The sequence below is a fragment of the Uranotaenia lowii genome, chromosome 2 (genome assembly GCF_029784155.1).
Source record: "Uranotaenia lowii strain MFRU-FL chromosome 2, ASM2978415v1, whole genome shotgun sequence".
In the NCBI taxonomy this organism is placed as follows: Eukaryota; Metazoa; Arthropoda; class Insecta; order Diptera; family Culicidae; genus Uranotaenia; species Uranotaenia lowii.
The window spans coordinates 83,784,299-83,799,427 of NC_073692.1; the positions used below are offsets into that span (position 1 = coordinate 83,784,299).

At 40.7% G+C, this 15,129-nt stretch overlaps 3 protein-coding genes across 4 annotated transcripts in view; 1 reads left to right on the plus strand and 2 right to left on the minus strand.

The window, feature by feature from the left end:
• The window catches only part of LOC129744865 (uncharacterized), a 31,785-nt gene extending 31,546 nt beyond the window's left edge, over positions 1-239 (plus strand). For both annotated transcript variants that reach the window (XM_055737607.1, XM_055737606.1), the window contains exon 3: positions 19-239. In XM_055737607.1, coding sequence (XP_055593582.1) covers positions 19-160 — 142 coding nt within the window. In that variant the 3' untranslated portion in view covers positions 161-239. The remainder of the gene's footprint in view (positions 1-18) is intronic.
• Positions 175-11,853, minus strand: LOC129744862 (deoxyribose-phosphate aldolase-like). Its single transcript, XM_055737604.1, has 4 exons — positions 11,694-11,853; positions 11,271-11,624; positions 653-885; positions 175-585 (listed from the first exon to the last, which is right to left on the minus strand). The coding sequence occupies exons 1-4, from the start codon at positions 11,719-11,721 to the stop codon at positions 241-243; spliced, it is 960 nt and encodes a 319-aa protein (XP_055593579.1). The 5' UTR covers positions 11,722-11,853; the 3' UTR covers positions 175-240.
• Positions 11,854-12,240: 387 nt separating this feature from the next.
• LOC129746680 (putative ATPase N2B) lies at positions 12,241-15,060 on the minus strand. Its single transcript, XM_055740529.1, has 6 exons — positions 14,420-15,060; positions 13,846-14,031; positions 13,254-13,495; positions 13,021-13,192; positions 12,736-12,882; positions 12,241-12,624 (listed from the first exon to the last, which is right to left on the minus strand). The coding sequence occupies exons 1-6, from the start codon at positions 14,813-14,815 to the stop codon at positions 12,382-12,384; spliced, it is 1,386 nt and encodes a 461-aa protein (XP_055596504.1). The 5' UTR covers positions 14,816-15,060; the 3' UTR covers positions 12,241-12,381.
• Positions 15,061-15,129: the final 69 nt, after the last annotated feature.

Genomic DNA, 15,129 nt, shown 5'->3' on the forward strand with positions numbered 1-15,129 from the left:
GATCTTTTTAACCAATAGGAAGAATCGCCAGTTTCACGTAGAAGAGCGTGATGATCACGGAAACGTGAAAGGTCGCTATGGATACTTTACTAGGAGTGGTAAGTTCCGAATTGTGAAATATACGTCGTCACCCGAGAAAGGCTTTCGGATCGAGAGCTGAGAGTGTGCAACCCATCTAGTTATTTATTGTTATTGTACAAATATACTTTTTAATAAATTCCAACTTCACCCAAACCAAATTTAACAAGCGGTGTTCTTATTGTTCAGTTTTTCGGTAAGAGTGTAGTACTGTTTTTCGACATCGTCCAACAAACCGGAAGCTCCGAAACGAAACAGCTCCGGTTTCAACCATTCCTCTCCGAGAGTCTCCTGAATCATGACCATCCACGCTACAGCATCTTTAACAGTTCTTACTCCTCCAGCTGGTTTCAGACCTATCTTTTTACCCGTAAGCCGATAAAACTCCTGAATGGCACGAATCATTACCAGTCCCACTGGCAGGGTAGCATTTACAGCTTCTTTTCCTGTCGACGTTTTAATGAAGTCCGATCCGGCCATCATCGCTACCATGGAAGCTTTGTAAACCTAAAATCATAATTAAAATAAACAGTCAAAAAAATCTAATTTTCAATTCCGAACCGAAATCCCTCACATTGACCATCGTTCCGCATTCGCCGATGCCGAGAATGGTTTTCAAATGTGCCTGATCTCCGCACGCGTGACGCATGGCGACGATTTCCCGGTACAGGTCCTCCCAGCGGTTGTTCAGCACCAGACTCCGATCGACGACGATGTCAATCTCGGTGGCTCCCTGCTCGATGGCGTACGTTATCTCGGCCAGCCGGCTGTGCAGTGGGTAGGAGCCCGATGGGAAACCGGTGGCCACTAAAATTTAGTGGAAATGATATTTTACCAGTTTTCCCAAGTTTGGTCTAGTTAAACTACATGAAGTGTGTAGTTTAGGTTTATACATAGAATTCTTAATCCCAATTTGGAGGCACATAAGTATGTATTAAAAATATCCATTTAAAAAAATGCTACTGCTTTGCCTTCGCTTTTCGAAGCCTTAACCCATAGTTAAAAAATGATTAGTTTTTTTTTATTTGAGACACTTTACCATCTTTGTGATATTCATCTTGCTGATTTCATTTTTACAGAGTTTAGTAGATATTATGCTTTTCCTTGGAGTGTTGTCGATTCGACTGGATAAAAAATTGGGTTAGCCAAGTTGGTGGTTGTACGGAAATATGCCTCGATCTTTCAATTAACGATGTAAATCGGTCAATACTTTTCTCTGCCATTCGAATTCCCAGTTGTGCTAATCGCTGGGTCAGTAAAAGACGAAAAGGTAATCAGCCAGCTTCAACTAAAATGGATACTACGGGACTCGAACAAAATGCGCCTGATGATAGTCTTACGGCTTCATTATACACAGCGGCAAGCATCTCTTCCATAACACTGATACTGCTGCTGGTTAGAATAATTCCATACATTGACCTAGAGGTCATCATCCAGTTGCCAACCTGTAATAAAGTTTTGCGGTGACGTCTTTTGAGCTTATACCCAATTATTTTTAAAATCCTGGCTCGATTTGAGCAGCTTTGCTTCACATGAGCAAAGTGCAGGCGAAATTACATCTTGAACTCTAGGAGTACGCCTATAAAATCCTCATTTTTCTGACTTGCGGTATGGGTTCTTCGTTCAACTTGATGGGTCTGCTCGCTTACGGTGTTTAGTTCTGCATATGTACATGAGCTTAGACTTTGGTGCCGAGATCGTAAAACCGTAAAACCAACATTCTTTGTCCATTTGATGACAGCGTTAACAGCTGCCCTCTGCTGCTGACGAATTTGTCTTGTCCATACCTTTGGCTGTCAGAGAAGGACCTCAATGTTCCCGGGAATTGCTTCAAAAAATGGTTGCATGGCTACTTAAAATAGCGTTACGGATAGCGTGGATCCTTGAGGAACTCCGTTTTTAGCCGAGTCTGTGGGCTTGAGAGTGACTCGTTTTCAGATACTTTGAAGGTCCTTCAAGGGATCTGGTTCCGACCTAACAGAGATTCATCCGTCCCGAAAACGGTCTGTCAAATTACTTGCCTTTTTATTAATATGCGCTTACTTTGCTCTCACTATATTTATTGATGTCCTTAAGGCCAAGACAGTGCTAAAGCAAGAGTCTAAACACTACCCAAGTAACCATAAATAAGCACTAAAACTTGCACCAATTCTGCTCTAGCGTCAGCTATATAGTTTGATTCTGTGCATCATATTAGCCCTGTGAGCCAGGTTTGGCGAAATTAACTGCGGCTTTAGTGCAGAAACTTTTATAACCCTATAAAAGCACTGTGCTATGCTAAGTTGATGCTATAGCGTTGGCGGGCAAAATGCTGGGAAAATGCAAATGGCGTTCAAATAAGGTACAACCATGCGGTTGAAAAAAATTTCGATTTTTGTTTGGCTCCATTTTTCTACCACGATAATGAATTTCACTCAGAACAGAAACAACCCAAAAATAAGAACCCCAGAGCAGCAAAACAAAGTTCAGCTGATGTTCTTAATTTTGGGCTGTTGTCAACACCCCAAAATACAAGTTCACAGCTTGAACTGATGCCCCAAAAACTTATCGTTCGGAATTTATTTCGTTTGTTGTCGCCATGCTGTTCCATTTAATTAAAAATTGAATCTGTTTCAAATAAAAGCAGTGAAAAATCGCTAGTGAGTTATAAAACATTGATTACTAGCAACTATTTCAGTAACACGTGTAATTCAAAACCACAATTTTCTCTTTTCAGCACCAGCAATTGTTACAATTTGGAAAATAAAAATTGCAGGCTTGGACAAACAAATTGAACGGGGATACCACAGATATATTAAAAGGTGAGTATATAAAATATAACTTCTTGATTTGCGAGTAAGTTTAAAACGTGCAGTGGAATCGCTATTGTTAAATCTTTAGATTATTTTGAATATTTCATATATTATTTTCATGGACATATTAATATATGTAATCTATTTTTGTAATTGCAATTTTATTTATTTTATTTGTATTTTTATACTTTGAGAAATCATAATATTGATCTTAATTATTTTTTTGTTTTCCATTTTCGTTACAGAGCTCGAATTAATCATGGGAATTAAAAATATAACTACAACAAAACAAAAAACTACAAGTTCAAAACTAAATTGACTGAAAATAAATAAAAAACTTTAAACAACGCCTTTTATTTTTGAATTAATTCTATGCCCATTTAAAATGTTATGAATATGAACATAAAATAAATATCGTTTTCTCGTCAGAATGGCTTTCTCGATTTTGGGGTGTGAAAAAGAGCTCGATTCTCAAGTTTGGGAAAACCCCTCCAAACTTATTTTCGTCGGGAGCCAGTTTCATCCGATTTTGCGGCATTACAACTTGGTTTTGGGTTGTGGCTGCCTAGAGTGTTGGCTCATTTTGATATTGCACACAAAACTTTCGGGGCTCTACTTAGCAAAAATTCGCTGTTACTTTCCGTTAGCAAAAATATTTTTTTACTTTTGAGTTAGCAATTTCGCATTTCGTCGTGAATTTTGCTAAACTTGAGTAAAAAGTACCCATTTGCTACTAGTTTTAGCATTCTTGTATAGCATAGACTCAAACTATTAGTCTGTGAACAAACCGTGCACGTTTGATGTTTTGTTTTCTATCTTCTAATTTTACGTTCGGTCGCGATTTCGGTGCGGTGCGTGGAAAAAGTTTAATTTTTTTTTCAATTCCCTTCGAATCTGTGCCAGCTGTTATTGGTTTCGATTCCGATGCGTTCGGTTTACCACCGATTGATTGACTGTATAACTGTCCGGTTTGCTTGCTACCGGGAGGACAACAGTTACTTCGTTTGGGGCACCTGTTTACACAGGAACTGCATATTGCAAGTAGTGGTCGACATGGCAAGAGGCGTACATATTCTGCCGATGTTTCCTGGTAAGTTCACATCAACAGTTCGTAAATTGACACAAGAAAAGCATTTCTAATTTTTCAATTCCGGTTCCTTTCTAATCTTTTCAGCTTTTTGTGTTGTCGGATCCGATATGTTCCGTGTCCCAGCGGGTATCAAGGTGAGGGTAAAGCTGATCCTGTTCGCTCTAGTTCTACAACCACTGCATCTGCATAAGTTGTTAAACCAACCAGTCCAACCAGCAGTGCCCGCTGATCCGACAGATCAGAAACTTGAGCGACGAAGAGGAATTCGGCATGACAAAAGGAAAAGTGAAAAATATTCTGTTGATTTTTTCCTGGTAAGTGCATTTAAATAAAAAAAAACGAGATTATTTGTCATGTGATCACAAAACAACATAAAATATTGTTTTTCAGATATGAAATTGTGTAAAATTCGATTTCCTGGACAGTATAAGAAAATACTACCAAAATGCTCTGCAGATAACGATGGTCATCAAAGAAATGACAGATTACCATAATCACTTCCAGATGATTAAACCGGGTAAGTGAAATTAGGAAATGATAGACGGCGATTGCTGTTTAAACAATTCCAGATACTTATTTTTGAAAAACGTGATCTGAAAGTTAAACCCACTAGGCGTGATTTCTAATAGTAAATTAAATTAAAATTAACAAATTTCGTTAAATCTTAGATTAAAACGTCAATAAACTATTTAAAAAAATAATGCTAATAAATGTTCATCATCTTCAGCTTTGAAAAGCATTTCTGTTTTGATTTAAGAACAAATACTATTATGACTTAGGCAGTTTCCATAAAATACGTTGATTGAAAGTCGTGAAACGATTCTTATTCTGACTTCATTTGGAATCTCTTTGATTAATGATTTTTGCGTATTTTCATGTTAAAAAAATAAATGAATGTCTTAATCAGAGTTATTTTCGAAATGTTGAAATTAAAAAATTGCATATGATTTAAAGTTGAAAAATTAAAATCTTATTTTAAAGTTTCGTAGGGAGCCAATTTTATAAAGTCTCATACATTTTATAGCCATCTCTTAAATATGATGCATCCCAAAGAGCATCAATAGAGTTCGATGCAGTGATAAATTCTAATTACTCAACCCAAAAGACACTGGAGCTGGCGGTATATCTTTCCGTGCTCACTAGTCCGATGGCAGCTTTTCATCAACTCCGGATTACACTATATCGTGCTTTCCGGTAAAAGTAAGTATCTTGCTCGACTTAAAAAAGAAATTGTTCATTATCATTGATTTTAATTTTAGAAATTGAAAGCAATCCCACGCACAAAGGCTGCGTTACACATCAGTTGGGCGCTCAGGTCGGCAGACAAATATTCCGATTTCCCGAGGCAATGGTCAGAGATGTAATTGATCGCACCGAGTATTGCAAATACTACAACGAAATCCCAGACAAGCACCTCGTATTATGACCGATAGAAGCAGCAATGTTTTGTTCAAGTTTTGAAGTCGGACACGATGAACAATAATGCGAGGTTAATTTTAAATAAATTAACACAAATCTACCGATCTCTTATAAATAAATATCACAATCCAACAATAATTCAAAAGAAAACCAACGGATAGATTGGAATTTACTATAATTCTAGTAATAAATAAAAATAAAAAATGTGCTCAAATTTTAGCAAACGACCATTTTTTATTTGCTATAAAATGAGTAAAATTTATCCCAGACACAATTTTACAATTTTGCTAAAATTTAAGTTAAAAAAATTTGCTAATTTGAGTGCTAAATTTTTAGCTGGTCAAATTTGAGCAAAATTTTGCTAAATTTCGGCCCCGAAAATTTTGTGTGTGCTGATGCATGTTAAGGAGATCTCTCGGGTTGAATTTTCTATATTTTTTTTATTTTTCGGGTGAAGATGACCTGAAATCGAACTCATGACATCCATGGATCGTACATTTTTCAGTAACTCTGCTTGTGGACCTATCAGGTCCGCGTTAAATCTTTGAAAAAAGCCCTATTTGAATCAAATTTTTGGAAACCGGGGCCCATAATTTGCAATAATTCAGCATCAATCAATGGTAATGTGCTTTGGCCTAATGCCACTATGTAAGTAACATAGTGCTAAAAAGCATTAAAGCAAGCTTAAGTAATGCAAATTTAATGCTTAGAAAATATAGCATTTGTCACTCTGATTAAGAGCTATGTTGCATTTCAAAAGCATTGTGCAAAGCTGATAAAATGCTGGTTGCATTTGAAAAGAGTGGCATAATTCTAAAATGATGCAGCATAACACTCGAAGAGCTGTTGTAATGCAAAATTGCACTTGATGTGCTGATATAGGGTCATTTAGCACTTGCATGCTATAAAAAGGCAAAGCTTTAGTGCTTATGGTTACTTGGGTAAATCCCCCTTTTACTTTTTCCAGTACAGTACGTAATCTTGAAACGTAACTTTTGTTTCTTTTCTGGTGATCACTTGCTCGTTTCCTACTGTTAGATGCTAAGACCTGTTGTCAACCCGGGCATTGTCCCATCTCCATGTAGCATTTTTTTCCCAGCTGTATTTATTTATTTTCTTATAATTTCCACTTGTGTATAAAGATACACGCAATTTATTAACTAAAACTTCCCCTCTTTCTCTACTTTTGGCGGGTCTATGTCCATTAGCGTGCTCCCACTTCGCGCATCGTGTCACCGCAGGTTCCCACTTGACATTTGGAGTTGTTTTGCACATTTTGTTCCCTGTGCCATTTGCCATCTTATCGAGGATACACCACTTCATAACAAGCCCGAGAACTTCCTGTTTTCCTCCTATATAAAGGTACATGCTTGAATCATTGAACCCGATCGGGATGAATAAGCAATTGTTGCTTCAAATCTCTTGAGAAAAAAGAAAAAAAATCATTTAACCCGAGAACAACCCCTCCTATTATATAGGTAATTTTTTGAGCCCTCTAAACTAGGGATACCATACGTACTCTTTTAAGAGTACATGTACTCTTTTTCGATCGAAAAATTAGCGTACTCTTCTTTTTGTAAAATTTTACCAAATGTACTCTTTTTTTGGTGAAAGGAAATAAATGAAATTTTCTCATATAAATTAAGTTATTTCTTCCGATACATGAAGATTGTATTCTTATAAATCCAAAAACTCCAAGTTTTTATGCATTCGTTGCAAAATACTTCAGTTGTGCTTCTTTTGTTAAATGTTTAAAAGGATGAATTCCTATGGAAGGAATAATGATTTCAATCTGGATTTTTCGTTCAAAATAAGCGCCTTTCAGTATGCAATGAACTCCTGAACAGTAGGCAATATGCATAACAAGAACAAAAACATAGTGCACAAATAAAAAGCCAACGAATCAGCAATAATTTTTTGAAGAGTGAAAAACTACGCGTCTAAAAAAAACTATTTAAAAATTTCTTTTTTTTTATCAACTTTCGTTCGCTTTCTCAGTAAGTATTTAATTTAATTGTAACTTTTTTAATCTATTTGTCAATTCAATCACATATCTTGCAACAAATTGGCGCTATTCGAATGACCTAAAACATCATGGCTTTGAATAGATGGCGTTTGTCAACAATTTTGAAAATATTTCTCAATGTACTCTTTTTGGCGTAGCAGGATATGGTAACCCTACTCTAAACGATCAACGTTGCTTCAAGCCCTGCTCGATGACCTCGAATACCTGTATTTTTGTTTCACCCTGGTCGGTGTACTTACTGACCACACGCAGCAACAGCTTTTACAAAGATTTTTTCTGCTGGCCCGGAACGATGGCGCGGCCATGATTATTCCGAAGGCTGCAGTACCTGTCGACGATTCCACGCCTCGAAGAATCTCCGGAATTTGGCTAGCGTAACCTAATCGTATACTAACTAAAATTGCTGAAGGGTATTTCTCCTCCTGCAAAATTCTCACCACTCACACAATCCGCACCTCGTCGCCAGTTCTAGGTTTCTGGTTCCGACCAAACAGAGATTTATGCGTCCCGAATCCCGAAAACTGTCTGTCAAATTACTTGCCTTTTTCTTCCCATGCGCTTACTTTGTTCTCTCTATATTTATTGATGTCCTTAAGGCCCAAATAGTGCCAAAGCTAGAGTCAAGTCACAACAGTTCTATTGTCAAGGAAAATACACAGGATATTTAGTAGATGGACTTTGATTTTCCATTTTCACAAATTTTCGTAGCGGCGTAGTACAGCCGCTGAAATCCGCACAGTAGACGAGAACCTTGGCTGGCAGCAAGTAAAGAGACACTGGCTCCGGATCGCCAGCAGTGGAGATCTTTTATCTCAGCCCTATCCGTCGGTCAATCGGCGCCGGACCCTTAGGTAGGTAGGTAGGAAGGTAGGGGGGAGGAGTGAGAGGGATGTCGTAAACCCAGGATATTCCGTCGCCTTTATTTGCCGTCTTCTCTTGATTACCGATTACCGATGATTACCGATTACGATTATGATCCGAATTACGAATGACCTTTCCGCACGTGCGCTTTTCTTTTTAAAGGAAATTTGTCCACGCATTTTGCTGAAAATATGGTACAATGTAGGCATGCCGTGCTTTCCAAATATCTCATTTTATCTGTCCGTCAGATGGTCCCAGAACAGAATCAGAATCCATGAACATTCGGCTTTAATCTTTTCCCTGCCTAATCTGTATCCTACAAGGGGATTTTGGAAAAGTCCACGTAGAAGAAGGGGGGGAGTTTGGGCTATCTCCACGACGATATATTACCTACCTAAGGGTCCAGCGCCGATTGACCGGCGCATAGGGCTGAGATAAAAGATCTCCACTGCTGGCGATCCGGAGCCAGCGTCTTCACTTGCTGCCAGCCAAGGTTCTCGTCAACTGTGCGGATTTCAGCGGCTAGACTTCGCCGCCACGAGCTTTTGGGCCTGCCTCTTCTTCGATGCCCATCTGGATTCCAGTCAAGCGCCTCTCTGCAAATCTCGTTTTCATCTCTTCGCAGCGTGTGCCCAATCCATCTCCACTTACGTTCCCGAATCTCGATTTCTAGCGCCTTTTGATGACACCGGCGATGAAGTTCAACGTTTGAGATCCAGTTGCCAGGCCACCAAGCGCGGATGATGTTCCGCAGGCAGCGATTCACAAAAACTTGCAGTTTTCGCGTCGTCACCGCATATGTGCACCAAGTTTCACACCCGTACAACAATACGGATTTGACGTTTGAGTTGAAGATTCGGATCTTAGTTCGTAGAGAGATCTGGCGTGACCGCCAGATGTTTCGGAGACTCGCAAACGCAAATCGGGCTTTTCTGATCCGGGTTTCGATGTCCTTCTTGGTACCACCATCAGGCGTTATCTGGCTACCAAGATACTGGAAGCACTCCACTGTCTCAACCTGTTGTCCAGCTACCACGAAATTGGAACGATTTTCTGTATTGATTTCCATCGACTTGGTCTTTCCGACATTGATTTTGAGACCTGCTGCCTTGGAGCTTTCGGTGAGGTCGTCGAGTTTGCTCTGCATGTCTTGTTGTGTTTGGGCGAGCAAAACAATATCGTCTGCCAGGTCAAGGTCGTTCAGTTGCTCCATGGTTGAAGGATTCCACGGCAATCCTCGGTTTGGTCTACAGTCAATCGATCCAGTCAAGATCTCATCCATTACGATAAGAAAAAGCAGCGGTGACAAAATACATCCTTGTCTCACTCCAGCAGTTACCGGGATTGGTTCGGACAAGACACCGTCGTGCAAGACCTTGCACGAAAATGCCTCGTACTGTGCTTCGATGAGATGGACTAGTTTCTCTGGGACCCCTCGTCGTCTAAGAGCAGCCCAGATGTTTTCGTGGTTCAGTCGGTCAAATGCTTTTTCGAAATCAACGAACACCAGCAGAAGAGAGTCCTGGAATTCGTTGATTTGTTCCAGTATTATTCGTAGCGTTGTGATGTGGTCCACACATGATCGTCCGGATCGGAATCCAGCTTGTTGCCGTCGGAGTGTAGCGTCGATTTTCTCCTGGATCCTGTTCAGGATCACTTTGCAGAGTACTTTGAGGGTTGTACAGATCAAAGTTATGCCACGCCAGTTACCGCACTCTGTTAGGTCTCCTTTCTTTGGGACCTTTACGAGGATACCCTGCATCCAGTCGGCCGGGAATGTTGCAGTATCCCAAATGTCAGCGAAAAGACGGTGCAACATTTGTGCTGACAAGGCAGGGTCGGCTTTGAGCATTTCAGCAGGAATGCAATCGATTCCAGGCGCTTTGTTGGATTTCATGTTTTTGATTGCCGCTTCTATTTCAGCCAGCGAGGGCGCTTCCGAGTTGACGCCATTTATGCGACTTACTGTGGGCGCCTCGAGCTGCGGGTTCTGTTGGCCATTGCTATTTGTAACTCGGAAAAGTTGTTCAAAATGCTCAGTCCAACGCTTGAGCTGATCTGTTCGATCTGTCAGCAGCTGACCTGCTCGGTCTTTCAGCGGCATTCTTGCATTAGTCCTTGCACCACTAAGGCGGCGAGAAATATCATATAATAATCGGATATCTCCAATGGCGGCGGCTCTTTCTCCCTCTTCGGCTAGGGAGTTTGCCCAGGCTCTCATGTCTCGTCTACAAGCTCGTTTAACTGCCTTTTCCAGCTCCGCATATCGTAAGCGGGCGGCTGCTTTGGCTGACCCGGTACATGCCTGCTCAATTCCGACTTTCGCCTTTCTCCGATCATCGATCATCCTCCAGGTTTCATCCGACATCCATTCACTTCTTCTTCCACGAACTTTACCGAGAGTACCATGGCTTGTCGTGGTAAAGGCATTCTTGATTCCACACCACTGTTCTTCGACTGTTCCGTCTGTCGGCAACTCCAAGGCTCGGGATTCTAGCTGTTCAACGTATGCCCTTTTCACCTCTGGATTCTCCAACCGGCGGACGTCGTATCGACACCCGACTTTCTCCTCGCGCCGTTGGACACGCGCAACTCTCAGTCGTATCTCGCCAAGGACGAGGTGATGGTCAGATGCAATGTCTGCGCTTCGCTTGTTGCGGACAACAACGTTTTAAATATTATCAAATACAATTTGCAATTTGATGAAGACTTGTTTGTGAATAATTTATCAAATAACCTAACTGGTACTGCAGCAAGAAACCAGAATTTCGGAATCGGAACCGAAACGAACGCCACGCTTGCTCTCCGAGGAGCAAGACACTTTAACGGTCAATTGGTTTGGTTGCATACATTCAGGGGTAATTTTGGTCGAACTAGTAACAAACAAACGACAGTGATAGTGATGACTTAAAACACCTGAATTTGCTCAATCACATTATGTCAAACTAATATAAATGATAATCGGCTCTCTCTAGAAGGTGATTTAAAAACTATTATCACTTACCAGCAGCGATCTGAATGTCGTCCAGCTTTCCTAGCCGTTTGAGCGTCCGATGGGCATCAGCAACCCGGCTCGGATACACGCACACGGCAGCCGTATGAATTTTCCCATACAGTTTTGCATCGACGCACCGTTCCGAGAAGGGATAGGCCGCCCGAAAGCACAACCGATCCACATTGGCTGCGGTATCGTCACCGCTAAGCGTCGTCAGATCGGTAAGGCTTAGGGCCTTCAATGTCCAGTGAAGCAACTGCGTCGATGACGACGAATGTTTGTTGATAAGCGCCGATGTCAACAGGTCAACCGAACGCTCCACGCTGCGTAGATTCACGTACACCTTCTCCAGCACCTTGGAGTCTGGAAGATTGAGAAGGGGTGGAAGGATTAGATAGAAAATTAGCAATCAACGAGTGGGAATAGTTTTACCTAAGGGTATTTGCTGGTTGACCAACATTTTAGCACACGGATCGGAGATGGAATGTATTCGTGAAGTCTTCAGATCAGAAATATAACTCCGCTTCAAGTGATAAGGACAGATTGTGCAGAATTTATGCTGCGATGGCGACCATACACGCTCAATTAGATTGTTGCTTGATTTTGTTATGTCTATGTTGCTGTTTACAGAGGAGCAACTATTCTGCAGAACCATGTTCATTTTGGTTTTGGATTGGTTCTAAAATTTCAGTAGTGCTATGATAAGCAAAAATCACACCTTAAACCGAATTTTGCCCGATTAAATGAGTTCTTTTAAAGAGTATTCAAATTCGAATTACTTAAAATTAACAAAAAACTAATAAATTACAAACAAAAAACTAAGTATTTTTTCCTCAGTGTACAAATTCAGTGTTGCCATTTGTTTATCCGATGTTTGCACAACGAGGGGTACAACAGAATTTTTAAAACGGCTTTCTTTCGCACCAGTGAACAAAATGATGTTAGCAATCTATTTAAATATTTTTTAAATATATGTACAATGAACAGGTAGAACCCGTGTGCGTGACTAAGCTCCCGCGAAAGCATTCATTCAGCTAATCTGAAACCTCAAGCCAGCTTGTGTACCTCGGGTTAGGCACATTTCATACAATAAATAAGTACTGCTTCTATACAGCCTCTCTTATCTGTGTTTCTCCCACAAGGACCAGTATTCGGCAGTTTGCATTTCTGCCAAACGGGAAACCGTACGCTCGAAAGCGAATGCCTCCTCGTCGCCGGTAAAAATGTTGGAGCTGGCGTCGCCAGAATCCTTTGTTATTTTTAGATCGTCCATAAGCATCCGGTGTTCGTCCGAGGTGTGAATGTCCGTTGGTTTTTCGTTCGAAAACAGTTGCTTGTACGGCATGTCCGATGAAACAACAATCTGAAATTGTATGGGGAAAAGCATTTTTAAATAGCATATTTACACTTCCGTGATTTAAGGGTAGAGCATAAAAAACAATATTAAACCTGAATAATAACACAGATAACTCACCCTCACACGATTGTCGTACAATGTGTCGATCAACGTGATGAAACGGCGTGTTTGCGATTTCAGTTTCAAGTTCAGTTGCGGAACGTCTCGTATCAGTACGGTGTGGAAGTATTGTGCTATCTGAATGTAATCCGATGCACCGATTGGCTTGAAAAAATAGGAAAAATTATTAACCATAATAAATATTTTTTTTTTTTTTAATGTCTTTATTATAGAGATTTTCAGCTTTCAGCTGGTTCATCTCTTATAATAAATATAAAAAAAAAAAAATAAACAGTCTCTTACTCTATCACAAAGTTCTTCGAACGTGCTATCCAGCACCTGACCACATGTTTTGGCAAACGAAACGTTACGACCGAAATGGGTGAACGTCTTCGGGCGGATCATGTCGTTTTCCTGGCTACATAATACTTTGAATACCTTATCTAGTGCTGCATCAGCATCGACTTTCGATTTCCTAAATTAAGAAAGATTCGAATAATTTCTTATTTGAAATTTTGATTTAAAAACAAACTTACACAAAGTAATGCGCTCCTTCGCCCTTGAGCGTCGCCGTTCGATAATCTACTCCACTGTCCAACGTAATGACATCGCAATGGCTTTTTAAAACGCCTATGAAAGGAACGAAATTACTCCGCTGCAGGCCGTTCTTGTACAGATCATCCGGGGCTCGATTGCTGGTGGCCACCACGATGACGCCACTATCGAACAGGTATGTGAACAATCTTTTGAGGATCATCGCATCGGCTATGTCGGTGACCTGCAAAGTGTGAGAGAAAAGTGAATTAAAAAACCGCTAACGATAAGCGTTATATTCTGCCCGGCAACAGGCTGAAGCAATACGCAAATGTATGCTTACTGGTTCATCGGTGATTCAAAAGTTTCTTAGGTTTTCAAATCGTCTAAATTTTGAAATTCAAGACTAATTTTTGAAAACAACCTGAATGGTGGTTATTTTAGTGAAATTTGAATTTCATGTTTATAAACATTTGAGGATCTAAACCATTTTGAAAAAGTGATCCGTACAGATTGGGAGGCTCGCCCTTGATTTTATACCACACTACTTGTACTTAACGAGAAATACTTCCTACAGACGAACAACACACCCACCTGGAACTCGTCAAAGCATATCAGCCAGGAATCGTTGGTGATGATTTCGGCGACCGGTTTGATCGGATCGAAGGGTTGCGGTTTGTTGTTGCTGGCGTCCCGGACCTGTTTGGATTTGATCTCGTGCACCTTCTTGTGGACGTCGGTCATGAACGAATTGAAATGCACTCGTCGCTTCCGGTCAACCTGCAACAAGTGAGAGAAGAAAATCGATAACTGTTCAACATTTATGATAAGTTGGATACAAATTTTAAATGATTTTTAAACTACCTACATAATATGCAGCTGTAAATGACAAAGAAATAGTCAAATTACATTGAAAAAGTTACCTGAAGCTTAATAGTTGATACGTATAAATAAATGCAAACCATTTTGTATGCAAATCAAACTAGACGCTTTTCAGTTAAAAGTTAACGCTATACGCCAAACAAACCATTCGCCCTTTCTAGTATGATACGCACACGTTTCTGTACAAGCTCAGAACAGCTGCTATTTGCCAGTAGGACTATGTCATTGGGTTAATCTAGCTATAGATACAATAACTACCGCTTCGTCCTCCAACGAGTCCACTCACCTCACAGCAATCGTAGAACATGTCCATCAGCATGGTTTTTCCTCCACCCACACTGCCGTAGATGTACAGGCCTTTGGGAGCATCAGCTTTCCTTGCCCCGCTCGAAAACCATTTTGCCAGACCGCTGGCCGGTTTGGGTGGCTCGTAGCCCTGGATGTTGTCATACACAATCTGCAGCGCCCCGGTGATCTTTTCCTGGTGCGCATCCGGTCGAATTTCCTTACGCACCAGCTTTTCCCGCAAAGTCTCGACGGGTCCCTTTGACCCGGAGGCCATCCACCTTCGGATACTGATAGCTGCTCCATTGAGTCCTGAATTTACTGCTGTTATTACGCAAGGACAAGGCTGCCGAAACCAAACACTAGCAATGAGCGCTGAGTTTTTTGTTAGGAACATTTCCACCGAGCACACTTTCGAGGTCAAGTTTAGACATATTACATAAGGAAAACTTCTTTCCACAAAAGACGCTTCTACTAATGGAAGAGATCCATCAGTTATAGGTGAAAAACTGCGATAGGAAGTGCACTACACTTGTTTGATGCCTAGGTATTCAAGCAGGAATAAACTAGCGGAGGTCAACGCGACTGGCCGATTAGAACTACGGCTAACGGGGAAGTGAGTACGTCACCGTTCACTGTTCAATATATTGAGGCGCGCGTGAATCAGGTGTTTTCTTGCTGAGGGGTCCAGCAATGGGTGACCTTCAATTT